Genomic DNA, 27,645 nt, shown 5'->3' on the forward strand with positions numbered 1-27,645 from the left:
TGAGATTATACTCTCATGCTTTATATTACTATTTTGCATAATTTCTTCCCCTCCTTTGTACATTAGACAGCATAAATCCCTTCTGCTCAGTTGGTCATCATAAATATATTGCAAAATTTCACCAAAATTTAGGGAAAGATGGCTGACTAAATATGACAGGACTAACCTAGACTTGGGTAGTGTCTCTGTATCTATTTTTTATTTGACACAAGCTGTACCTATGTTAGCAGGTAATGTGAACCAGTGAGAGTGTTCTGTAGAATGAAGCAGCTGATGGAGAGGAATGATGCAGGCAATAAATGCACCTCAGGGTTTTCTGCTGTGAACAAAATCTCATCTAGTTTGGTGGACTAAGAGCCAATTCATGTAGTGCATCCTCTCAGCATTTTTTATGGAGCAGTGATCTAGTTTGTACTCTCCAAGACCTATCCTGATATGAACAAAACTAGAGTAAGTCTGAATGATCAAGAGATTTGCCTCAAAAGTGCCCTTCAATTTGGAATTAAAACACTCATGAAGATTTGCCAGCTATCTGGTTGCAATTCTGAAACATGGCTATGACTTCAGAATTTAGGAAGCAAAATATTGCTTCTTAATTTTGAAAGAATCAAAAAGAATTTTTTAAGAAAGGTCCCACTTTTTTTTGGACACAGCCCAAAATGGAAGTGAACTTTAGTTTATGTTTGCATTGTATCTTTAAGTAAGGACATAGAGATCTCATTACCTGGTTATAAAATTTGTGGTGGCATAAAGTAAAATGAATTGGAATTTAACAGGATAAAATGCAAATTTATTTAAAAATCCCTGCATCTGAAAAACAATTTCTGAAAATGTTTTTACTTAACAAATTCTGTCAAAATATGTGGGGTATTGACAACATTTAGAAAAATGTCTCTATTTACTTTGTAGACATTGTTTTAGGCTCATCTTGTCCTTTAGTGTATAATATTAATGAACATTATGAATGACTTTCAGGGTTTTTTAAGACATTGTCATGAAAGAAGATCAATGGCATTGAAAAGTCCTTGAATAAACTTACTCATTTTTATCTTAGTAATTTATTTTTTGGCCATAGTTTGAGTTGCATTACTGGAAAGTAACACTGGAGACAAATAACGGAAGCCAAAAATTTTTGCTTACCTATTTAACTCAGCATATGGACTGTCCATCACTAACAAACATGACAGTGGACTCCCCACAAACACAGAGAATAAAAGAACTTTTTGTTCCTGTCCTGGATACTGGGAAAACATATTTCATGTGTATTTTTTCTCCCAAAAAAATACTGTTTTATATTTTCCCCAATAATACAGAATTATCTCTACAATGCATAAAATGTGATCAAATTCAGGACATATTTCTTATTATCTTGTATAGCCTACAGAAAAAGTAATGTCAATAGGCTAATTTCTTATACCATTACTTTTTACAAGTTTTTAACCACTAATACTTAGAGATAATTAAAGAAAATGAGCAGCCTGTCAGAATTATTTAATACGCTGAGGAAGCCATTACTTCAGATTCAGTCTCTGGGGCTGGGCTCCCCAAAGAAACACTTTAACAATCTATTACAAGGAACACAAGTGAATACCCATAAAGCGCAAGGCAGACAGACTGTTATGAACACAAGACTCTTGGTTGCCTGTTTTGCCAGTTATTTTAATAATTTTGTCGTTTATCTTGATGATCGATGAATACAGTAGGCTTGTTAAGACTTGGCAGCACTGACCTTTAATCCCTTTCCCTCTTCCCCTTGAGCTTACTTTACCTTACTTTATACCTTACAGTCACAAATTTGACATTATTAATGTCAAGACTAGGAATGGACTTGGTAGCTAACTTTAATTTAAAGAGCACTGCACTGCTGGATGTAGGAAAATTTAATCAGTAATCCTTTATTTAATTCCCAGGTAGGCAGATCTGCCCAGTTCCCCACTACTGTGTCCTTCAACAGAGACACAACTCTCTACTTACCAATTCAGACAATATCAAACTGTAGACCATTATTTATATAAAGAAGCCCTGCATTTAACAAGAATTAGAAAAATCAGAAGGATGGACTTTCTAGGTTTTAAGTTTTCAAATTCTTTTATAAATTATTCAGGCAAATATTTCAGTCTTCCTGTGCTTCAGCTCCTTACTTAGGAAAGAGAGCTGATACTTTCTTACTTCACAGAGCCACTGCAAGGATGGTCATTGAAATGTTCAGATGCCTTAGTGATGAGGACCAAAAAACCATGTCTTTGAATCACTCTACTTTATAGTCAGGCTGACAAGCAAAGAGGACGGAACAATTCATTTTTTTGTAGGATCAATTACAATTTCTTTTAAAAAAGTGTTGCTTCAAAACACAATAATACATTAGACATTAATTTATTTTAATTGTTAATATATCTAAATAAATATTTAATGGTTAATATTTTTTTTAATTGTTAAGATTTTACTACCCTGGGCTGAGTAATAAAATTACGCTATATTTGCTACCAGACTCACCTGGCAGAAGACTCAGAGCTTGCTGAAGAAGGAATGATCAAGTACACTTCAGAACCAGGCCTTACAATAGCTTTCAGATATGATAGTGCAATAAACATGTCAAAATGGTGAATAGAGTAAATAAAATAGTACATAAAAAAGAAACAAATCCAATCTTGTTTGCATCCAAATGAAAGAATGATTTATTTTTGGTTCTGTATTTTGCTATACAAAAAAAACAGCTCAAATTATTGTTTCTAATATAAATCATAAACTTGTTTCTGCCTTTTAACTTCTTGATAATATCAAATTAGTCCACTAGAATAAAAATTACTTAAAATAAGCAAATATTTTACTTTTGAAAAATACCACAGCAACACATACCTTTACTAAAACGAAATTTTCAGTTGTCAGTTTTTCAAGTCAGTTTTTCAAGTTTTCAGCATCTTTGTAATGGTTCTTAATCTGCACAAATTCTGTCTGCCAAAATTCATTTGGCTCGTGCAGGAATCTGCTGATTCTGCAAACACCCATTGATTATTTTCTTGGTCACTAATACTGGCATCAATTAACTAGCAGCTACCTACTGTTGGGCTCATACGGCTGGATTTGACAAGCAGGAGCTATTAACTGGCTTAGATGACAGTGCTGAAAAGTACTCTTGGTTTCTAGAAAATATATACTGCACTAATAACATCAATGAGACTTTTTTCCTTAGCTTTCTCCTCCACAGTTTATGCTTCAATTCTCACAGCATGGAAAAAAACAACACTGTTACAGCAATTACATTGTCCTATCTCACTCTTTATAATCCTTAATTCACATCACCAGTAATACATACATATTTATAGGCTGATGGTATTTGACACAATAACTCTTGTTGACTATCCAAACCTGCAACTTGACACACTAAAGAAAATAAGCTCTGGATACTGCATTATGAAACACTAAAAAACTCTACTCTCTTCAACGTAGTAAATTTACACTGACACCAAGGTACAAGAAGACATAAAAGATTCAGAATCAGCTGTGATCAACATTTTACTCAGATGTCACTCCTGAAAACCAGTGCTATGAGGAAAAACTTAAATAGAACAACCTCTGCGGAATGGCACAGAATCATCATCAGGGAAAAGGGCTTACGCAATGCCACAGTGACATAGAAAAGGATTTACTAATTAAAACTCATTTATTGACATTATCCTCTGGGATATTGGAAAAAATATTGAAATTGAAACATTGAAATATTGAAATTGGAGAAAACTCTCTCTTCTTGTCTCACCTTACACTTCTTTAAAGGACAACTGGAACTGAACAGCAGAAAAGGGTTTTTGAAGACCCAAAACTTATTAAAAAAAAAAAAAAAAAAGGCTGGCGTACACATTCCTGACAGGCCTCAATCTTATTCGACCAGCACATAAAACACCTACTCTCCTGCATTTTATGTGGGATTTTGTAAATAAAGACTGTATGTAAGCATGGACAAAACTCTGATGGTTTTTAAGCTTGCAAGACAAACAAGGAATTTTTGCACGGAAGAAAAGCAGAAGGCGTAATAAAAAAGTCTTTCATTTACTTCTTGATTTTCAGCTTATCAGGCAGTCAGACTAACAAGACTTGATCACAACTTTTATCCCCTTTAAGAGGTCATTTTATTTTCATCAAAGAGATTGCGAAGTATAATTTAAACCATCTACTGCTTTTTATAAGAATGCCACAAGATTTGCATAAGAGGGTAAAAATATCCCAGCAAGAAGACATACAGGAATATTTGTGCTTTGTATCTGTCTGTCTTTTGCAAGTGTGTTTACGTTTGAGTGTAGGTGCTACTGTGGTTGTCACATTCATGCTGCATGTGGATAATGAGCTTGCTTGGGAGATTTCACTGCACCTGATCAAGTCCTCTCCAAGTTGGTCTGAGCATAGACTGAGCTAGTTCTCTCTCACTTAGAGTCAGAGAGGAAACCAATCCACAAACTGAGCGTGTGGGCTGCATCCTCAGCATAGCAAATGTCTTTTGTGCTTAGGTCAGCTTCCAATAGAAGGGATCCTCTGGAGAATTGTAAGGGGCCTGAAGAGGCTCAGATCTTTTTAAGGATGTTTTAAGGACGATTCCCTGTCAGTGACATGCACTAGAAAACTAAAGAAGCAGTTCATGTGAAATGGCTGGCAATATGAGATATTGAAAGTTAATGAAGATTTTCAACAACATCTGAAGCCTCTTGCTAACCAGACTTTTTTTTTTGGCATTACATTTTTATAGTGACCTGCATTACTGTCTTATGTTTTTTGAATCTAATATTATTACTAACAGAGTCAAATTGACAAAACAGTTAGTAAATTGCTCTCTGAAGTACTGCACATGTTTGCATTTTACATATAAAGACAAATGTTTATATTTTTAACTAGGAGAAATGTTATTTAATAAAATCTATTTTTTCTATTTAAAACTGATTTCTCAACTTGATGAAATTCCTTGCCCATCAAACTGTCCAAACCACCTTCAACAAAGTTAAATGAGTCACTTTTTGGGAACATGACTAATATAAACACTTATCATTATCTTAATCTAGGTGGAGGAGCATGTCTGTCACAGAACCGTTACTATCATTGGTTTCCAAAGCAAGGTATGCAGCACTGGGTGCACATGGCCTCCAACCCAGAACTCTGCCTCTGCCAAAGGTGAAGGTCAGAGAAGGTCATAGCTCACCACATAATTTCCAAGTGTTCAGTAGTTCATGCAGATGTTGGTGGTGACTACAATTATTAGCCTTTGGTAAACAGATGTTTTATTAATTTCTTCATGCTCTTATCACTAACACGAAAATTCTGTTATCTCTGCAGCAACCTGTGGCATGGATGCTACCTAGTCATTTTGTGAAGGATCACTTCCTTTTCTTTGTTCTGAATTTGCCACCCGTTGGCTTCATTCGTGCCCCACACATCTTGCATTGCTGAAGGCCAGAATCTTCCCCCTTTATTCTCACCCCTGTGTTCTAGATATTTTTGAGACCTATCATAACTCCTCCTCTTTATTTCTTTTCCAAGTGAAAAAAACCTATGTTACTCAGTTATTCCTCACTGAGGAGTCAGTCCAAAGGTCCTGATTAACCTTTTGTCCTTGTCTGTAGTTTTCCCAGTTCATTGGGACACATGTTCTCTGAGACTAGAGAGAAATCATTCCCAGTGTGGAAGATACAGGCTCACCAGAAATTTAGATACAAAGCTGTATTCATGACATCTATTTCCTTCGGCTGCTGCTAAGAATTTCTAACATCCCATTTGTTTGTTTTGGCACACACCACACACTAAGCAAATGTGCATACAGCTATTATGAAACAAGATCTCATTTGAGAGAGATTATCATTTCCACAGAGCACAACAATTTATTACTGAAATTGGAATTCTTCCCCTCCTCCCACTGTATGTATCGCTTTACATCAGATTTCATGTCTTATTTTATTCCTGTTTCATAAGGTCCTTTTAACATTTTTTTCCATTTACCTTTTGTCTTGAGTAGCTCTAGTAGCTTAATTTGAAGAGCAAATACTCCCCTCGATATTCTCACACTTTCCAAGACAATTTATGATGATATTAAAAAGCACAGGCCCCAGCCTAAATCCTTACTGACACTGAATGCAGCATCATAGTGTCCAGGATGAAACATAGTATTGTTTTTTCAGTGGTCAGTTAAGTATTTTCACAACAATAGGAGTAAATAATCCATACGTTACTGAAAATCCATCTTTTAGCAAGCAGTAGCAAGGTTTTAATGACATTGCAGTATCAATCATTGATAACAGAATCAATAACAACTCTAACTTACATATTCAGGGACTGACAGCTAAAATAAATACAATGCACACAAGGTAATAATTTTTATAATTACAGCTGATGCTAGAAGAAAGGAGTTTTTTCCAAGTTCCCTTTGTTCTTGACACACACTTCTTTCTCTTGTTGCAAATACAAGAATAACTACTGTACACAGCTGTGTAGGCAAAACCCATTGCATTTATGTATTTATGAAACAAAACCTCCAGAGAATGATTAAATTTAAGCTAGTTTAAAATTAAAATTACATTAGTTCAAAATTAAAGCTAGTCTAAAAATTAAAACTACATTAGTTTAAATTTTAGTATAAGTCAGCGTAGTGGACATTGTGTTCTCTTATTAGAAGATATTTCAGCTTTTCTCCTCCCTTTTTCACCTTCTATGAGATCGGCCCCTGGGCTGGGTGTGGGAAGGACATGTCACCCAGCAGTGTGGATATAACCACCTTTCTCCTTAGTCACCCTCTCCTGCCTATAAAGCACATGTATCACTGCCGTGCAGCAGTCTTAGAACACATGCATCTGGTACCACATAGTGAACTACATCAAGGAACTTATCAGAGTTAAAAAAAAAACCTGGAAGGAAAAAGTCAATTTTACACCAGACTGTTTTTATGCTTTAGATCATCTTCCACCCTTAGAAACAGCATTATCTGTTTCTAAGAGTCTGCAAATGCCTCTACAAGGTCATTGGATTATTTGGGATTTTATAATCTCCATTTAGATTGACGAAATGATAAGCAAGTTGAAAAGCTGCGGAAAGAATTCCACAACTAATAATAGTTGTTAGAGCGGTATCTATTTATCGACGTCAAGATGCGTGGGGAATAATTTCACCAAAGACACACATACCTACCAAGGAACTTGCCCCCCTTATTATTCCCTGAAGTCTTACATATGCATGACATTCCATGATTCCCCTTCATACATATTAATTCCCTGATGCCGCCCATCCTTGCTTGGTATGGTAATTACTCCACGCCCTTCTGGGCATGCTCAGTCCTTGGTGGTGGTGGTCTCTGGGCCATGGTGGTGGTCTTCTGGCATTCACCTCTTCACCTTTATCTCTCCCATGTGTGCTTTGGCCCTCTTGGCACGTTTTCAAGGGAACATATCACCTTAGAGTCTGTGTTCTTCTCTTTACATGCGTCCTTAGCCCTGTTATTCTGCTATTTAGGCTGGTTCTTCTAGTCCTTCTTCTGAGTATGCCCGAGGTTTCCCATACTTGTGGTACTTAAATATATGCAAAAGGGTAACAGACACAGTGTTCTGTGTTCACTAAATGTCGTCTCATATATTCTAAAATACTACTTGGAATACATTCTAACATACAATATCTACTCTTTAATCTACTACAAAGGATCAACTGGAATTTCTCAAATCTATGACTTACAAATGACAACAGAGAGAAAACTATGCCATAGTGTTCCCATTATAAAAATATTTTCCATTACTAGGGCATCTAAATAATATTTGTTTATTTTCATGCATTATTATTATTATGTCCTCAGTTTAAATCCTGCCCAATTCCACTTTTCTTTGTTACAATCTTTTTTGACTTTTCATGTTGAGTTTTCTGCATTCCTTTCCCAGGTAGAAAAATAGGTAATCTACTCCGTTTTATGAAATAATTGTTAAGTAATAAAAACAAGGTCCATTTATGAAAGAAAATTCATTTCAGCAACACATATGAAAAATATAAGTAAGTTTTTGGGTACACAAAGTCTCTTTGAAAATGGAAGAAAAGCTGTGGAGCTCAAACCTGCTGTTAACTGGGTTAATTCCTCAGAATTTAATAGGATACATAACAGATCCTATGCAAGAAGTAAGGTGATTTTAGCTTTTGCATCAGAGTGGAAATCAGATACAGGGAGACAGGAAAAAGGATTAGGGAATGGTTGTCTCCAGAGGGAGAGGAATGACAGGACATGTAGAGCCTGTGGGAGATGAAACATTGCCGAGAGAGAGGGAAATGGTCATTGCCATCAAACCAATATTTGCTCCAAGTCCATGGCTTTCTGTGCTATATAACAGAAATTGTGGTTTGATACATCACCTTCAGAAGAACAGGGGTTTTTGCACTTTAAGGCATCTGCTTTTAAAAAACTTTCAGGCCCCTAGATCACAAAACCATATTATGTAATGGCAGCATTTGACAAGACTGACAAATAATTTCTGTTGATGACTTGCATACAAGTATATTAACTGCAGTGACTGAAGATGAGATAAATAACCTTCTAACTTGTTAGCTTCTCCCGTGTGTTGGTGCTGGAGAGCTGATAGGAAATTACTCCTTTTTTTTCTTATGAAGCATGGTTTATTAATGATTTATTGATTCTAGCTGTGGGGTTTTGTGTTTGTTTTGTGGGTTTTTGGGTTTTTTGTTTGTTTGTGTGGGGTTTGGTTGCTTGTTTGTGGGGGTTTTTTTGGTTTGTTTCAGGATATTTATCATTTTGTTTGAAAAAAATGAATTTCAGTTTTAATTTTGTTACATTCTATTTCATGCTCATACTTTGGTTTTGAATTGCAGTGGTGATTTTTCATGCTATGTTTTCCAAACTTTGCATTTTATTGAAACAATTTTAATCACAGAATCACAGCATTTTCTGAGTTGGAAGGGACCCACTAGGAACTTTGAGACCTTGCCTGCACAGAACAGCTTCAAAGAGTCACGTCATCTGCCTGAGAGTGTTGTCCAAATGCTCTTTGAACTCTGACAGGCTGATGCTGCGACCACTTCCCTGGGCAGCCTGTTCCAGTGCCCAGACACCGTCTGGGTGAAGAACTAATTTGTAATCTTCTGCCTAAACCTCCCCTGACACAGCTTCAGGTCCTTCCCTTGGGTCCTGTCACTGGTCACCACAGTAGATCAGTGTCTGCCCCTCCACTTCCCCTCACAAAGAAGTTGTAACCGCAATGAGGTCTCTCCTCAGTCTCCTCCAGCTGAATAGACCAAATGACCTCAGCTGCTCCTCATTCAACTTCCCCTCAAGGCCTCCACCAGTCTCATGGCCTTTCTTTGGACACTCCCTAAGAGTTAAATGTCTTTCTGACGTCGTGGCACCCAAACCTGCTCCCAGCTCTGGAGGTGAGGCTGCCCCAGTGCAGAGCAGAGCAGGACAATCCCCTCCCTTGCCCAGCTGGCCATGCTGTGCCTGATGCCCCCCAGGACAGTGTAGTCCCTCCTGGCTGCCAGGGCACTGCTGACTCACGTTCAACTTGCCATCAACAAGGACATCCAGGTCCCTCCCAAGAGTGCTGCTTTTCAGTGAAAACTCTATAAATATCCAAATTATATAAATATGCATATTTTGACAGCTATATAAGTAGAATTATAAACTATTTATATTTCTGAAATTTGCAGTTTGAAGGTTTTTGGTGGGTTTTTTGTTTGTTTGTTTGTTTTGGTTTTGTTTTTGTTTCTGTGGTTTTTTTTTTTCCCAGTTGCTGTTTTAGTGCTTAATCCGCATCCCTCCACAATGAGCAAAGGAAACGAAGTCTACATTGTGAAAAAAGTAAACCACTCATAGATATGAAATCCTGAACTTTAATCTAGTCTCCTGTCACTTAGCAGTTGTTTAATATTTCTGTAATTTTTTGTTTTCCTGCTGAAAATTTATACTTTTGTAGCACATTGAAGGGAGGCATTTTGCTATCCCTTTTTTTTTTTTTTTACACCTTGCATGTTGCAGCAACCATAAATTTTATTCCATTTCTGAACCTTCTTGTTATTTTTGGTTTACACATTGTTACCCAGATGCAGAAAAAGCTACAGGTATTTAATATTTTCCCATATTTCCCTTTCTGGCAAGTGCTATTTAATTTATTACTTGGCATTCTGATGATCCCAGCTGAATTTTAATTGATGATCTAACATTTCATTTGTTGTAAATTCAGCTTGCATTGCTGACATACAGAATACATGCCCATGACTGATCTCACTATCAATAATATTATGTCTACCAGCTGAATCTTAATTTTTCAGCCAAACTCCATATTTAGATTAAACAAATTTAAAATCTTCCATTTTTTTAGATTAAAAGAAGAGACCATGTTTTTGTTTGTCTGTAAGTCCTGTGAAGAATTTCTAAATATTTTTTTAAACTCCCTTTTAAAATAAATTTCTTGCCCAAATGAAACCATTTATACAGAAGCATTCCCAATAAAACTACAACAGGTATAAGATTTTCCTTTAGCAGTTTAATTTCTACAAGCTCACTTGTATTTCTCCATCTGTGTTGACAACATAAATTTCAGACATACTCAAGCACCATTAGCACCATACACTCAGCTGTGTCATACACTCAGCTGTGTTCAGAGGTCTTGTGAGACCCAGTTATTTATTCTAATGGGACCATTTCTGAAGGCTCTGAATCTTCTACAGTGATCATCAAATTCTTGCATAATACAGCCTGCTAAATTTTAGAGTTTGAAATCTTCCAGTCTGTGACCTCCTTAGCTGTTCAGAACAATAACCTCAACCTTCTACATCCTCTAAAATGTGGGTGACAGCTCAAGAAGTTGATCCTTCTTTTTTATTTTGATCTCTTCTTGTCCTGAGCTCACTCCTTCTCCTCTCTCACGCAATCAGTGAAAACACAGTCCTCCCTTTTATTCGGCTCCAAATACCTCATATAATTTTCATCAATGTAAGGAGCGCAGGCCAGAGGTCTTATCTACTACTATGCTCATATTTTTTTCTTCTATGAGCTACCTAAACAAATCAATAAACAAAGTGAAGCCACTAGATCAATAATAAACATTCTGTTCAAGTTGCTCATCTCTGCTGTAGGTCTTTGTACACCTTGTAAAAAGGTAAGCTTTCAGAAGTAAACATTAAATGCAAGTCTGACTTGCTCATGGGGGTTCTCTGTTTCCATGCTTCCATTTCCTTCTCACACTTTCATGTGCAACTGTCAAAATTACTTTGTGTCTCACATACTCTACACAATACACAGGATGCAAAGCTTTTAAAGTCATCATGTTTTTTCACCAGATAGATATAAGTGGGAGAGACAAAGGTCTTAGCTCAACAGAGCAGGAAAAGAAATCCAGAATTCTGATACCAGTTCTGATTTCTTTTACACCTTTTTTACCAGTTTATTTCTCCTCATCAATTTCCTTGTCTATAATAAATTGTGACAGTGCTTTTGCTTGAATATGTGCATGGCATAAACTCTGTAAGCCAATTTAGTTAGCCAGATTAATGTGATCATGCCTGATTGGTTTTTAAATTACTGTCTAAAGACCACTAAGGCCCAACAAGATTTCACTTTGATGTCAGCAGACAGAGGTGAGTATATGTTTGACGTACTGAACAAGCTCATTCTTATACATAGCATATCTTTCATATTATAATCATGCAGAAATGAGTAACTGTGATGTCCTGCATCATGGGAGTCAATTAATACATTACTAGCAGCAGTCCCTGAAACAATTTTCATCTCCTTGATGATGGCACTGTGCAAATGTCTAATGGAAATTATACATGGCTACCTTTAATATTGTTACTTCAGTTGTGGGAATGGAATCTGATAAATTACAAAACCTTTTTGACAACCTTAAATGAAATATTATTGTGATCATCTTACTAGAGATCTAGTAGAAATACAATTTTAAAAAGATAAGTTTAATCAGGGTACATTTATGAATAGATTTGAACTTTGCTTTTTTCCTTCAAACGGCAGTAGCTTTCAAATTCACTGCACGTATTTCTTTTCCTTAAATTTATTTTTCTTTCAAGTTAACTCACTCTTTATGAATCATGCCAAAATTATAGCCACTGTACTGTAAAATTGTTTGTCTTAACAGATTCAAAACAAGCAGAGCAAAATTTCTTTTACAGACTGCCCTGCCATCCAGACACTCACCCAAGGGGTAAAATAACTGTAAAAAAGAGAGTATGAATTCAGAAGTAAATGTTGATTCAAGCCTGATGGAAGGTGATCAACATTAATTCCATTATATTAAAAATTATCCACTTAAAATGCATGAATGAATTCTATGGTCATATTTCAGATGCAGAGGATAAATTACAAGGTTTAAAAAAGGCATGCTGCTCTGCTCACAGATATAGAGCTCTGCTTCCTCCAAATCAGCACTCTTTCTGCTTTGATATATGGACAAACCTTTGAAGAAGATGAGGTTTCCTCAGGACTGAGTCAGATGAAAAATACCATATTGTTACATTACCCTGTACTGCAATAGAGCAGTTGTGAGTATTAAATTTTTCAGAATCTTTTTCTTAACAAAAAAATATCTGTAGTAGTTTTTATGTGAGCATGCATTAATGTGACAGAAGTTTAAAGAACAAACTGTTGTAAAACATAGGTTTTTCATGGGCAAAAAAAAAAATATCTGGTAAACTGAGGTTCTGGGATTTTTTTTTCCTACACTGGAAAATAGAAGAGAAATGGACATTACATTGAAGAGGACTTTGCAATCTTTTCCTATGCACCCATTCTGCTTCCAGTACAAGCTACCATATGCCTGTCTCTGCACACTTGAGGACAGACAGCAAAAATTTCTCACTGGAAATAATTGTGCAGGTGTACAACAAAGAAAGATGTGATGCATTTACAGACTAGGAATGCAAAGACGTATATAAAGGGAAGATACCACATGCAGCACAACTAAAACCTCTGTTAGTATTATCTTGACCATGTTGTTCTTTTGAACTTTCAGTTTATTTTGCTGCCTCTGCATGTAACTGTTGAAACACAGAAATAAAGAAAGGTTACAGACATATTTGTAGTGTTCTGGTTGGGGCTGCACCCCCTTCCGTTATCCTTGCATGAGGGCAATTAAAACTCCTACCTCGTTTGTGGGTATAAACTGTGCTGGGACTTGTTCATGCTTAAGGACCTGATCCACTGATGATTTCTGTCACCATTCACTGAGACCTGAACTTTTGCACAAAAAGCAAAACAAACAGAAAAACAAACAAACAAACAACAAAAAAAACAAACAACTTTTTTGCCTTCATCCACACATGTGCTGTTTTTGCTTAGTCTTCTGCAGCTTCACAGTACCAGGATAACAAGTAAAGCACTGCAAAGTAAGTGAGCAAGCTTTATTTTACTCTAGCACCCTCCCCATTTTCATGGGTCACATGGTAATACCACGCTATAATTTTACTTTTTAGACAGGATCTGCTTAATGAATGTTGCACAAAGAGGGTTATCTTCTGTTTATCAATCTGATGGATTTTTATTCCACTTTGGGATTACACAAGCAGATTCCCAAACTTTAATAATCAGGTTAAATTCTTTTAGTGTGTAAGCTTCAAGCACTATTTCAAAATCACAACCTGTAAGCTAGACTAATTCCTGTCAGTTTGTAAATTATATTTTGATTTGCAACCTGACATTTCTTCATACATTCATCTAAAAACAGACAAGAAAGGAATTGCTTGCACTGGCTGATAACAGAAGACATTATTGCTGTAAATCTGAATTCTCTTACAGAAGGTTTGCAATATTAGCTAGTCACCCTCAACTGTTTAGTGAAACTGCCAGCTGATTTAATAGATACATTAAACTCCTATTTATAAATTACTGTGACATTATGAATGCAGTAGTTCTATAATAAGTAATATAAATGCCTATACACAAGTGTCCTGATATCATGGCTAGAAGAAGATAAAACCCTTGTGATTTCAGGTCACATGAAATATCCTACACTTTATAATACACTTATTACTACTTTAAAATATAGAGCAGTAACATTATAAAGAGAATTAAATTGAAAACACATGATTTAGGAATTATGTTTAATTTTGGTGAATCATTTATTTCTGCAGGTTTAGTTCTGCAACCAATCCAGAACTCAACTGCATTTAACACCTTAAAAAATTTATGTGATTTAAAAAAATTGCATAAGATCTGAAGATATTGATTAGAGACTGGTGAGTATATTCTAGTATGCTGACAATGGTTTGAATTTATATAAAGATTAACTTTTGCTATCTGGATTTTAAAGCATAATTTCTCTAAGGAACTTCTCTCAGTGTTATACCTTCATTGAGATCTTTGTGGAAAATAAGGGGAAAACACAAATGTCGCCATCTTGGTTTTGTTTACTTGTTTGTGTTCTGTTTTTTTTGTAAGATTCAGCAAAGATGACCTACAAAGAGTAGCAGGGTTTGATTTTTTTTTTTTTTTCAGATATATCAAAGCAAATGGTTTGTATAGATAAAGCAAGTTGTGGTAAACATCAAAATAAACATTGTTGAAAGAAGTTATTACCTAGAATTAATTGCTCTATTCTAGAAGCAGGTGTTTTGACTTAAAAAAGGGATCTGACTTCTTAACTTTCCTATTACTTGACAAGTGTCCAACAATTTGTAACAGTTCAAAAAAGTTTAAAGAGGTAAAAAAAAATCCATGTAAATCTGTGATAAAAGTTGCTCCTAATGAAAAATATCCCATTAGTTCTAAAGTTGCTTATAAACTTAATGTCAGTGAAACAAAAACAGGACAAAGGAAGAAGCTGATTCATCAGTATATTGATAATGGTCCATTTTTGTACAAAATTAACATTATTTTGGCAGTTTAGAACTGACTCTTGATGACTATCAAGAAAAACTTACACAAAGGAATAAAGACAAATGAAAATATAGTGGTACAGCAGTAATTTCTCTGTCTTTTGACATTAAAGGCACAGCAATCACATTGCCTCTGCTACAGCACTGAGTATGATGAGAGTCTTTGTTGGCATCTTCAGCGAGGTGCCAGAACAAAGGTATGTGTTGGAGAAAGTGCAACTTGTATCAACTGGATATCAAAAATAAGATTTTTTTTAAATTATGTGGTCCCCTTTTCTTCAGACTCACTAGTTCATTGTATTAACTTTGTGATACAAAGACACTGCTTTGCAAATTGCTTTGACCAATATTTTTTAGGGCTTAACACAAATGCCTTCACATGCAATATCCAAGTACATTTTCGGCTGCTTTGCTAAAAAATCTAGTGTTTTATTTATACATCCTCAGAACCGTTTTCTGGAAGGGTAGGAAGAAAAAATAATTTTCTGTTGATTTATTTATATTTAGGAAAAAAAAAAAAAAAACAAACGAAAAAGAGATTCCCTGGTTGTACACTTAGGAAAAAAAAAAAGAAAAGAAACAAAAAAAGAAAAAAAAAAAAAATCCAAAAACCAAAAAAAAAGTTTCACAATGATATAAAAGTAAAAACGGAAGCATGATTACACATTTTTACAGTAGGTAAATTTGAAACCTTGCTGTATAGAGAGGTGGCATTTGGGGATCCAGGAAACAAATTCCCAACTTCTTGTTTTCACTGAGTGAAGTTCTTTACTTAAACTGAAAATTATACACAGCATCCAATTATATACTCTGCTAAGATTTTCTTCAGGTGTCCTTTTCAGCTTTCCTATCTGAAAATGCTATTATTTCAATTCACCACCCCCACACCCCTTGAACAGTTTTGTGTCAATTTTTTATGTCCTCTTACAGAAACAGTGGACATATAATGAGAGAGGGAATTGCAAAAATTGTCTGCAGGTTATGATTTTGCATGTCTACCCACGGTGTAAAAGCTATAGTACAGAACTTCGAATTATGAAGCAATAAAACATATTAGAAATACTTGAAAACAATCTGAACAATCAGAAATAAAAGTAAATGATTCTGAGACATAAGAGAACAGACCAAAATAAGATGTGGCTTCCTTATCTGAAAACAGACTTGAAACAACCATATCAATCACAGGAATGACTGTGCATTCTGGGCTTGAGATTTAAGGTTTATTACCTTATCTTGTGATATCAGAGCAATGTTTGCTACTAAAAATCAAATATGCTGTTACAGTAGTCTCAATTAAAATTAGTTGTGAAACGGAGACTTATTTCAGAACTCTCTTATTTTGTTTGTTTTTATTGTTGCTGTTGCTGTTGTTTTTGTTTAATTCCAAAAGCAAGAATGGGGAAATAAGACAAACATGCAAAGATAGAAAGTATATAATAACTACAGGAAAGTATAGAAGGTAAAAATGAGCAGAGAGAAGTACTGCCAGTTGAAGAAGATTTGTCCCACCAGAAACAGGTACACATTTATAATATATTATACTTCTTGTCTATATCATTTGAACTTTAAAAGAAATAGTGAAAAATTACCTTTCCCACATACTGAGGTTCAGAGCCCATGTACTCCTCCAGCACAAAAAATTGATTCCACACCCAGCCTCGTTTGACTCGCTGGACCGATGATCTCCTCCCTGGCACTGGGACAACATTTTCTCTTGGCTGTGCTTCTAAAATCTCCTGTGGTTGTGGATGCAGTGGTGTTAGGAGACCTCCATCAAACAGGACCCAGAGAAGCAGGGATAAGCAGTTCCTTGTGAGCATTGGCAATGGTTTCCCTACCGCAAGTGATAAAAACTCCAGCACTTAATGCAGAGCAGAGGAATCCAGGTTTGAGGTGTCTGTGGCCTTCACCACTTAACTTCTGATTTTATTGCAGAAATGCTAATGCAGGCATTAATCCTTCTGATGACAAGGTATGTGCCGCAATAAATTCCATCTATAGGGACCTATAAAAGAGATTTACATGCAACATCAAATTACATAGGATTACACTGAAGCATTCATCAAAATTCTCGCACCTAGTTAGTTTCTGGAGACAGAGAAAAAGATTAAGAATCACAGTTTTAAAGAGATTTCTATTTTCCTTGTAGCACTGAACTGCTCTAGAACACTGTACAGTTATCACAGGAATGCTTGCTTCATTCTTGCCCTGCTTAGCGTTACCTTTGTGTCTGTCTGAGAGAGGGCTGTAGCCTTTGCTTTAGGATCAGCTATCAAACAAAACCCTTTCCCACCAGTGATATCAAAAATATTTACTCCAGATTTACAAACAAAATGCTAGAGAACAGGGGATCCACTCTTTCACCCTACTGTCTAGAGCAGAAATCCTTTTCTCGCTTTCTCTGCCAAAAAAAGCCTCTTTCAGTCTTCTTTAAAGTGTGCTTGTTGCCAGGTATAAAAAATAACTGCCTGTAGGGCTTAAGATAGATGCATTTTATATTTTAAAAACAAAAATACAATTTATAGCACTATGGAATTCACCACTTTATTAGGGCCATTTTGTGTCATTGATTTTTAAGCATAGGTTCCTAGGAAATCAATAGAGTTCTGCTTAAAAATCAATGACATGATATGGACCTCAAAAAAGAAGAATAATAAAGTACTTAACCATATATATTTTTCCTTTTCAAATACTGCCAAAGGTTATATTTTCCTTATGAATGATATAATTACTATCCATAACAATAAATAACAGAATTTCTTATTTCTTAGGTGCATGCTGAAGTATTTAAATAGAAAGGATTTATAATCCGAAACCTGGAAAACTTAACAAGTCTTAAAAAAAAGAAAAGAAAAAACAAAACAAAGAAAAACAAAGAAAAACAAAACAAAACAAAAAAACCTAAAAGAATAACTGCAGTTCCTATACTAAATTTGAGGTGAGATTTTCTGTTCTGATTTGAAACGCTATGTTTTAGGTTTTAAAAAAGGAAAGCAAAAAACTTGATGAAAAGTATCTACTGAGTATTTTAATTCTACCTTCAGAAAGGATAAAAGATAAGGAAAGATCTATCTGCTCAGAATCCTTTAAATAAAAGATTTTCTAAGTTACGTTCTAAACATTTCAAATTTTTCATCTGCAGCAAAATATTCTTTTGTGCAATGGGCAAAAACTTTTACTTGTACAATCATTTGGAGTCTATGGATTTTATCCCAGAAAAGAAACAGTAAGACAGACCCAACTGCAACAGAGATCTGCATTCAATATATTTGGCATGAATTTATTTTTTACTGAACAATTCACATGTGGTTTTCTGCTTCTCTTTTTAATGCATTCAGTGGTATGTAACTTCACATTCAGACTGTGTTCATCCATAATTCACTTCCAAGATTTCCAAACTTTTTTGCCTCTCTTGATCCATGGTTGCAGAATGCATGCTTTGTTTTTATGGCAAAATCGTAGTAATCATGAAACAGCAAAAAATAAAACCAGCCAACTCAACATATACTTTTGAATACATAGATGGGAGGTGGAAGCAAATATAAAAAAATAATAAGTGGGATAATCTGCACTGCTTCAGAAATGCCAAAATCGTATTGTAGTCAATTTAATTGCCGTACCACTTCTCTTTGCTGAGAAGACTCTGTACATTGCAGTTCTCCCAGCAGAGCTCTGCCTCCGGCCATGTCTGTCAGTCAGGGAGCTTTTAAAATGTTATACAGCACCAAAAGTAATGCAAAGAGATTGAAAGACTTCAATGAAAGGAGAGCAATTCCCCCTCGGCTGGAAGGTTAGTAACCAAGTGCAAGACACAGAGCACTTTAACCCCTTCTCCGTTGGTCTCCCAGACAGCCTCCCAGAATGCCTACTGCAGAGTCAGAAAAGAGCAATGCCAGTGCTAGCTTTATTACCTACAGCTTTAAAAAGGTGATGAATTGGAGGGTCAGAGAAAAATGGGAGGCTAATGGATGTTGCAATACAGGACTGTAGCACAGATACCCTCATCAGCTGCAAAAGAGTTCAACATGAAGAATTTCTTCCTTTTTTTTTTTTTTCTTTTTTTTTTTTTTTTTTTTTTTTTTTTTAAGCTCAGCAAGGCAAATAATTGAGACTTCCGACTCTCATACTTTGACACTTGAAAGAACCACTGCAACCTGCTGTTCTGTAACATTTGTGCAGTAGGAAACTGAGGCAGAATGTTTTCCCCCAGTAGCTTTGTTCTCCCTGTAATTTCATTGCTGGCTTTGGAGGAGGCTTGGTCCAATAGAATATATTTTATAGCACGATTGGAACTTGTACAAGAATTCAAAGGCTAATATAAATATATTTATTTTAGTCTGTGCTTATAGTTCTGCATTTTCTTTTTAAGCTGTGGTTGTCAAGACCTGTCTTAGTGCTTTTGATACTGTCAAACACTCATTGGTGCCTTAGATACCTCTGATCAGAAAACTACTCAGACACCTAGGAGACAAGGATTTAGAAATCCAATCAGAACAATTAACCATAAGGAAGGTAGTAGATTTCCAAATTTTTTATGGTATTATTTCCAGTGATGCTCAAAAAGAAATAATTATCCAGTGAGACGGTTGTGAACAGACAAGCACCCTCATTGCATCTCTTTCCTATATATTACAAAAGTACAGATGGTCAGATTTTTCTTAGATCTTGGGGTTTTTTCAATATTAGCTGTTGCTACTCATTTCTTCAAAATATCTTGTATGGATTAAAGTGCCATTACACATGATCTAATTAACTCATAAAGAGAGCTACAAATGGTTACCCTTTTATGAATTTAGCCCCACACATGCTTTTAAAACCTGAAATTACATTTATTCATTTCCCCAGTTTGATAAAGGGAAATAAATGACCCAGCAGCAATCATGGACAGTCTGTTAATACACAATTATTAAGAAATCTTGATCATATTTTCTGTGGCCTGAAAACTACAGGCTTAGAAACTCATGAAAGGAAAACGATGAATAAAATATCAGTACTAAAATTATTTATTTGGAACAACAAAGTACAGTATAAATGGTGCTCCTGCAAGAGTTTTGATTCTGACCTAGACTATACTGCCATTTATCTAAAGAGCCTGAGCAAAGAAATGCTTTTGGAATACCAAATTGATGCATGCCATTGCTGCTGCAACAATCCTTAATCAATGGTAGTCATGGTACTGCAGACACAAATCACCTCACCAAGCCTGGCAAAGGTTATCCCTTGTAGAGAGAACTGCCACTGATCCTCCGTAATCACTAGTATGCATATAAGGCCTCATGTAGGGAAGTGTTTGAAAAGAAACTCTAAATGATCTTTGATCTTGTCATGGTTTAATCCCAGCCATTAACTCAGCCCCACCCAGCTGCTCACTCACTCACACCCGGTGGGATGAGGGAGAGAATTAGAAAGATAAAACTGAGGAAACTCATGGGTTGAACTAAAGACAGTTTAATAGATAAAGCAAAAGCTGCAAATGCAAGGAAAGGAAAACAAAATGTTAATTTACCCCTTTCCCATTGGCAGGCAGATTTTCAGTCATCCTCAGGAAAGCAGAGCTCCATAATACATATAGTGACTTGGGAAGACAAACACCATCACTCCAAGCATTCCAACTTTTCTTCTTCTCCCCTGCCCCCCACCCAACTCTATATGCTGACCATGACACTAATATGGGCTGGAATATTCCTTTAGTCAGCTTGGATCTGCTGTCCTGGCTGTCTTCTCTCCCAACTTCTTGTGTACCTGCAGCCTCCTCACTGGTGAGGTGGGGTGAGGTGCAGAAAAGGCCTTATTTAAGCACTGCTCAGCAATAGCTAAAATGTCTCCATGTTATCTACACTGTTTTCAGGAAAATTCAAAGCACAGCCTCATACTGGATATTATGAAGAAAAATAATTCTATCCCAGCCAAAAAACAGTGCAGACCTGTATGATGTATCTACTTGGATCAGACCACGGATGCACTACTGTCACACACAGACAAGCAGGAAACACTAGAGCTCCATGATGCACTCAAAAATGTCATCAGTCCAGCAAGGTTGGTAATTGAACCTCCATGAATGGAGGCAAATTGCTTACTGACAAAGTATCCATTGCGCACTGATGGTGGGAACATTTCTGCAGCCACCTTAACCAGAAATCTATCAGCACAGAGAATGCTTTAGCTCATGTGAAATAAGAGCTAATGTAGAACAACCATCTTCTACTCATAAAGAGGTTTGAAAAAGCTTGGCAGTACTGTAAGATGGTTGATCATGCCAGCAGGAAAGCCAGAAAATATCTGTAACTATGGATATGCTGAATAGCTGACCATATAATCTTGTTTCTCTGCAATATCTTGCAATAAGAAAATAAAACAACAGGAAAACCTAGTTCATTTTTTGATATCTATTAAAATTAACTGCTAAAGTATTTGAGATTATATATCATCTGGCTAAAGAATAGGTAAAAGGATATGGTAAATCTTTCTCTGAGTTTAAGACAAATCAGTTAGGTGGATATTCTCAAAGTTACATTTAATTAAACAAATACCATTGGATTAGACTCTAAATGACCATATTTCTTTGTGAGTTTGACTTTCTTGAGTTTCATAACCTCTCTAGACTCTTTGCAAGTAAAAGTAATTCTTCCTGTTTTCCACCTGGTCTTTTGAGTTAGGGTAGGAACTACTTGGTAATATCAAAAGAGGGGTTAGGAGTGAGATAGCAAGTAAACAGGTTACAAGACTCAAACTAGCAAAGAGTTTATTTTTCAATCTGTCCATCCTACGAGTCAGAAAACTTTGAATAGATTAAGCATGTTCCACCTCTGCAGCTATTACAACCACTTGGCAAGAGTAACATCTGGAATCCATGCCAGGCAACTGTCATCAGGAAAAAAAAAAAAAAAAAAAAAAAAAAAATCAGTGTTTCTACCTGCTGGAGTCTTAACGTGATCCAAACCAGTTATTCCTTTATCTCCCTTTGTGTGAGATTCCATAAGCTGTTTCAACTGTCCTAGTTTAACATCTGTCAGCAACCAAGCACCACACAGCTGCTCACTCACTCCTTCAGCTAGAAGGACAGAGGCAAGAGAACTGAAAGAATAAAAGTGGGAAAACTTGTGGGTTCAGATTAGAAGAGTTTAATAACTGAAACAACATTAAAATATTCATAATATTAATAATAATATTGCTATGAAAAGTAAAATAAATGAGAGAAATAAACCTCAAGAAATACAAATTAAAATAATTGGGCACCACCAGTGAATCAATGCCCAGCCAGTCCCCAAGCAGCAGCTCCCAACTTTCTCCCTAATTTATGGCTGTGCATGACTCCATATGTTATGGAACACTTATTTTGTCGTTTGGGATCAGTTCTCCTGGCCATGTCCCCTTCCAGATTCTTGTGCATCCCCACAGGCATGCTGTTGTGTTGGTGTGAGAAGCAGAAAAGGCCTTGACTCTGTGTAGGCATGGATAAGCAATCAATAAACAATCCCTCTGTTATCCATGTTTTTTCCAGCACAAATCATAAAGCACCGCCCCATACCAGCAAATGTGAAAAGAATTAAATCTGTCCCAGCCAAAACCAGCGCAGAAGCCTAGGCTGGCTCTCTGGCTTGTTTAGAGCGAATCCTTACAAAGTTGAATCTGAGTCCCAGTCCCATTACTTCAGAGGTTGTTTATAGGAAGTTGCTGATTAAGGGGGGGAACAGAAACCAAATCAGCTAAGCTAAACCCAAATATTCTGTAGATTAATGATGAGAGCATTGTGATTGAATATGAGATATATATGTAGTAAAATACACATATGGAAGCTGAAACTTGACATTTCTGGAAGATATATGTCATCATATGGACAAGAACTGTACTTTGTAGACTACTAAACAACAAACAGATGGAAGTATTTTCCCTGCAATAAAGTGACTTTAGCTCGCTTTTGTTAAATTCTATTACAAAAGCCGCCAAATCCTGCTATTTCATGTCAAACAATTTGCTTGTTATAAAGTTACTGATAATTCGACAATATCAGTACAATCAGAACAATATCAGTTTGATTAAGGCTATGATTTTTGTATTTGATTGCCCAAGCCACTTCCTGTTCAATTGTTCCTGGCAGAGATGTATTTTGTATACTAGTTAAGAGATCAATTCTGATGTTAGTTATGCCTACAGACTAATACCATCTATGAATCTGGACTACTCTATTGAGTTTTAATTTGCATAAAAACAAAGTGAGATGAGAATGATGTCCCCCATCTTTGAGTGTGATTGTCCTTGTAAGCACATTCATAGGAAGGTTGCCACAAAGATACATACCAGCACAAAAACGTGTGATATGCTCTATCAACACCCAGTAAACATGTTTACGAAATGCCTAACATTGGAGAGGAGTCTAATTATGTCTGGCATTTCTGAGCCTTACAATACTAAAATTATTATAGCATCACAGATACGCTTTAATAATTGGCTTTCTAGCATATAAAAAAGTGATGACTTTAAGGAGTTTGGTAACACAACAAAATCAAATGTTACAATCTTCCAAAAGCTAAGTAGCTCTACAATGCTGAGACTTACAGAAAAACTAATAAAGAGCAATGTAAAAACATTCTGAACGCAAAATAATTAACTGGTTCTGTATGCAACTATTTGTACATATTGTGTCAGCTTTTTCATCATTAGCAATACTTACAAGAGATCATTAATGACTGAGCCATCATCCTCTACCTGAGATATTATCACTTCTAATTCACAAAAATGCCTAAGAATATGAGGAAAATAATTGGGAAAAAAAAAAAAAAAAAAGGAAAAAACTACTGAAACTTTCATTATAAAATGTAAATACATCAGTAAATGCACAGCTCCCTGTGGTTCATTGGACTCTTGAAAGTTAACTCAGGTAGAATGAAATTTCACTCCACGTTAATAATTAAAGTTTGTTTAGCTGAGATTCAAATCCAGGCCATGTTTTACTACTCTGTAAAAACATAACGCAGCTCTACAGTTTAATCATCAGTTAAAGGAAAGAAACAGTTTCCAAATAGAACAAAGTTTCCTTTGCAAATATGGTCAGATGATGTAGTATCATTAATTTCATTTTTATTCTGTCTTGTGTGTCATGTTTGACTCAGAAAAGTCCTATGTTGAATCTATACACACTTTTTCAATGATCTAGAATCTTTATTTTTTGATAAATTATAAACATTTTCATTTTTGCTGGGAATCTGTTAATGTCAATGCTAAAGCATGGACAATCAAGAAACAATCCTTCATTCTACTGTCCTTCTGGGCTTTTTGAATAAATATATGAGATGGGGGAAAGGAGGGAAAGGCAAAAAAATCAAAATTTAATTGTATTAGCAATACAATTAAAGCAAGAACTGATAAATCTGAGGCTGCAGCCCAAACATATTGATAATTTTACATTTAACACAAGGTATTGAAATGCATGTGAGCATATTTTAATGTTCTCTGTAACATTATTTTCTTAATCCTTAGGATATTTCTTTTTTTTTTTTTTTTAACCTTTCAAGAATCCTATAAATTATTTCAGTTTGCACTATCTTACTTTAGCTAAGATCTCATTATTAAAATATTTTCTGTTATTGGTCAGAACCTGATTATAAGAAATTTGAAACAATTTATTATTAGAAGAACTTGAAAAATATACTAAATTACCAAACTTACTCAAAGATAGAAATTTTGAAGTGAGTTCTTGCAGGCATTTGTTTGTGTATTGTATATATAATGGTGCAATTATTGCTTAATATCAACTTGGTGAATAACCTTAGACATTTAAAACAGAAAATATAGTTCTCCTCTTGCCAATTATTGCAACTTTTATAAAGTAGATTTAAATGTCCCTGTCTCCATCAACAGACACTTCTGTTAAAAGGCATTTAATCCCCAACAGTCCTTTCCATAGTAGATTATGGAAATCCGTAGTCCAACTTTTAGACTTTCAGTCTTCTGAGAGGTTAATAGATTTGTTCTAACTGCACCTGAATTATGTAACTTCAGAGGATGATACCACCCTCAGGAAAATATGACAGGCAGCAGTTGTGCCCAACAGGTTCCCAGCCATTAATCTTGTGAATTTTAACAGGTGGTCCCAGAGTCAAAAAGAGTGAGAGATAACTCATCAGTTTTCTCAACTGTGAGAATATCAGCTCAGACCTCTCAGTATTCTGGAGTCACCGACTTTATCCTGGGCTTTCTCCAATGCACAATGAAAAATAACTGTTATGCTGGTAATTTATCTCTTTTCACAACTCATTTTGACTTGCTTTCACCTTACTTACATTTTCTTGTAGGACTATGACTCTTTTCTGATCATTGATGAACTACAGCAAAAAAACCAAACAAACAAAAAAAAACAACAAACAAAAAAACAAACAAAAAAAACACCCCCCCAAAAAAAACCTTCATGGATTTTAAAGTATTAGAAATAGTAATTCTAGGGCTTCTATTTTGATTCTTTAAAAGCTTTCTTTGTTCTGCCCAGTTTTACTGCATAGGAATAAAAGGTCATTAGAGCAACTGAGGCAGGCTCTAGTTAGACTGGCAACCACCATTCTACTAGAGAGTACAGCCATCTACAAATAACTTCAGCCAAAATAATCCTCATTTGTATTTTGTTGTTCAGAACTGGATGTGCTTCATGAAGACTCACCAACTATCAAAGCTGTGTGTGAATAGCTGCCTGCGTCTCATCAAGAAACCTTTCACTGAAGTAAAACCCTCTACTCTCCAGTCAATGTGGAAGTGCTAAACTAAGTCAGTGATAAAACTGACTAAAGTCAGTGATTAAACAGTGCTAAAAGCAGCCAAGAGATATTTTGTGTACAATTGCTAAAAAAAAAAGATTAAATAATATTTGTGCCTCACTTTCATCTTTATAATGTCTCTTGTGTACTATTGTTCATTTCCAAAATTCAAGAGTAATGTATTGAGTAAGTTTATAACAGATGTCTGCTTTGAATTTCAGCAATTACAGTCAAGCACAGACAATAGATGAGGTGATGCAGGAGGATATAAAGGGCTCATTTCTGTGACACTCACTACTGCATCTCTATCTGTCTTGTCTAGAGAAATAAATGCAAATCTAATTGGTGAAAATAATTTTCCTGTTAGAATATTTTCTACTTTCTAAATTTCAAATTAAAAGAAAATAATGTATATGAAAAGAAACAGGTCTTCTCACCTCTGTAACACACTCAGCAATATAAATTATTGGAGGCTTCTTCTCACTGATCCTCTTTTTTTTTTCCCCCATTTGGTACACATGTGGATCTTTATTAATTGGTATGAATACATTTTCATAATGTCATTCACAAAAGCATCTGCTATAATTTAATAAATTAAAGACAAATATTATTTTGTGTCTTTTTCATTGTTCATACAAACATACATGCTCAATCTCACAGATTGACAGAAAATACAGGAAATGGGCAAATTTAAATATGAAATGTAAAATCTCATCAATCCTTGTAAGCTTAAAATTTCAAAAACTTTTTTTTATTTTTTAATAAAAGTGTTGATAAAGGGTCATAAGCCATTTTCAGTTAGCACTGATTTAACTTAGAATAGAAACCATTTCATCTTACTATGTTCCACCCTTAACAACCTGTATTGAATTATTTCAATATTTAAATGAGTATTAATTAAAACAAAGCACATATTTTCATAAACTATTACAGTCAACATCCTCATTCTTTAAAAAAGGCAGTGTTTACTTTTTCTTTTTTGTTTGCAACTTAAGCAAGGTTTTTCCTTTATTTTTGTCTGAGTTCTTTCCATGCTGCAGTAAAAATCCAACCGTACAGTGGCTAGGTGGTTTATGATTTATGTAACTTACATCAAGACATGTAATGAGCAACTTGTTTATTGCATATATTGCATATTTTATTTTTTAATAATAAACATAAATTTGTCTAGTTATTTCAGTCTGCAAAACTGTGGTTTAGATAGGAAATCAATACTGTCTTTTTAAGGTTAAGCTCAGTGAAACAAAGTGCTGAAATAGTCCTGATGAAATTGCACCTCAGCTGAACTCAGAAGGAGCAGCTTTATGGCAAGAGGATAATGTCATACCAGCAGTATTATAGATTGCAGCCAATCAATCAGACATATTGTAATCACTGTCCTGTTGTACTAAAAAAAATACCTTCAGGTTTCAAGGTAGGAAGATTGACACATTTAGTCTGGAGTAACCTAAATCAAATATTTCCCTAAGATTAGTGAATTAACCTTGCTAGAGGACACAGCCCACAGCCCAGGACATTTTGTCCTGGTATAAATGGAGTACTAGGCCAAAGACTAAGCTGGAAGGAAGGTTAATAATTTGGTGGAAATAAACATGTGCTTCCTTCCATGCAACCTCTGATCTGTGGTCAAGTGTGACCCACTGTGTAATTCCTGTAATCACAGAATCACAGAAACACAGAATTGAGGTTGGAGGGGACTTCTGGAGTTCATCCGTTCCAAATCCCCAGCTCAGTCAGGGTCAGCTACAAGAAGCAGCTGTAGCAACAAGGACAAAACAGTTTTTTTCTACAGATGGAGACTTCACAACCCTCCGGGTGACCTGTTGTCAGAGTCTGTCCAAGGATGTGCTATGCCTCATGACTGTCTCCAATGATTGGGGACTGAGACCCCAGACTCTGAAATGAGCCCCTGGCCTGGCTGAGGTAGAACACTTGCCAAGTCTCGGAGGACTGGCATGCATCTCCATGAGAACAGAATGCAAGAACAATGGCACAATGGACTGAGCCCAGGCTATCTGTCCAAACTGGTCTGTCTGTACTGGAGGTACGGTTT

The 27,645-nt window shown here is 35.6% G+C and overlaps 1 protein-coding gene and 1 long non-coding RNA gene across 2 annotated transcripts in view; one reads left to right on the top strand and one right to left on the bottom strand.

Annotated features, from left to right (window-relative positions):
• CDH12 (cadherin 12) overlaps window positions 1-27,645 on the bottom strand; it is a 222,179-nt gene that overhangs the window by 139,818 nt on the left and 54,716 nt on the right. Inside the window, exon 2 of the mRNA XM_066186473.1 lies at window positions 16,437-16,852. Coding sequence (XP_066042570.1) covers window positions 16,437-16,667 — 231 coding nt within the window. The 5' untranslated portion in view covers window positions 16,668-16,852. The remainder of the gene's footprint in view (window positions 1-16,436; window positions 16,853-27,645) is intronic.
• On the top strand, window positions 17,631-25,673 carry LOC136291426 (uncharacterized). Its single transcript, XR_010721528.1, has 3 exons — window positions 17,631-17,785; window positions 20,696-20,883; window positions 25,472-25,673. It is a non-coding gene; the product is annotated as an uncharacterized lncRNA (long non-coding RNA).

Source organism: Chamaea fasciata, unplaced genomic scaffold (assembly GCF_029207755.1).
Source record: "Chamaea fasciata isolate MVZ Bird 193981 ecotype frontalis unplaced genomic scaffold, bChaFas1.0.hap1 SCAF_1, whole genome shotgun sequence".
NCBI classification, from domain to species: domain Eukaryota; kingdom Metazoa; phylum Chordata; class Aves; order Passeriformes; family Sylviidae; genus Chamaea; species Chamaea fasciata.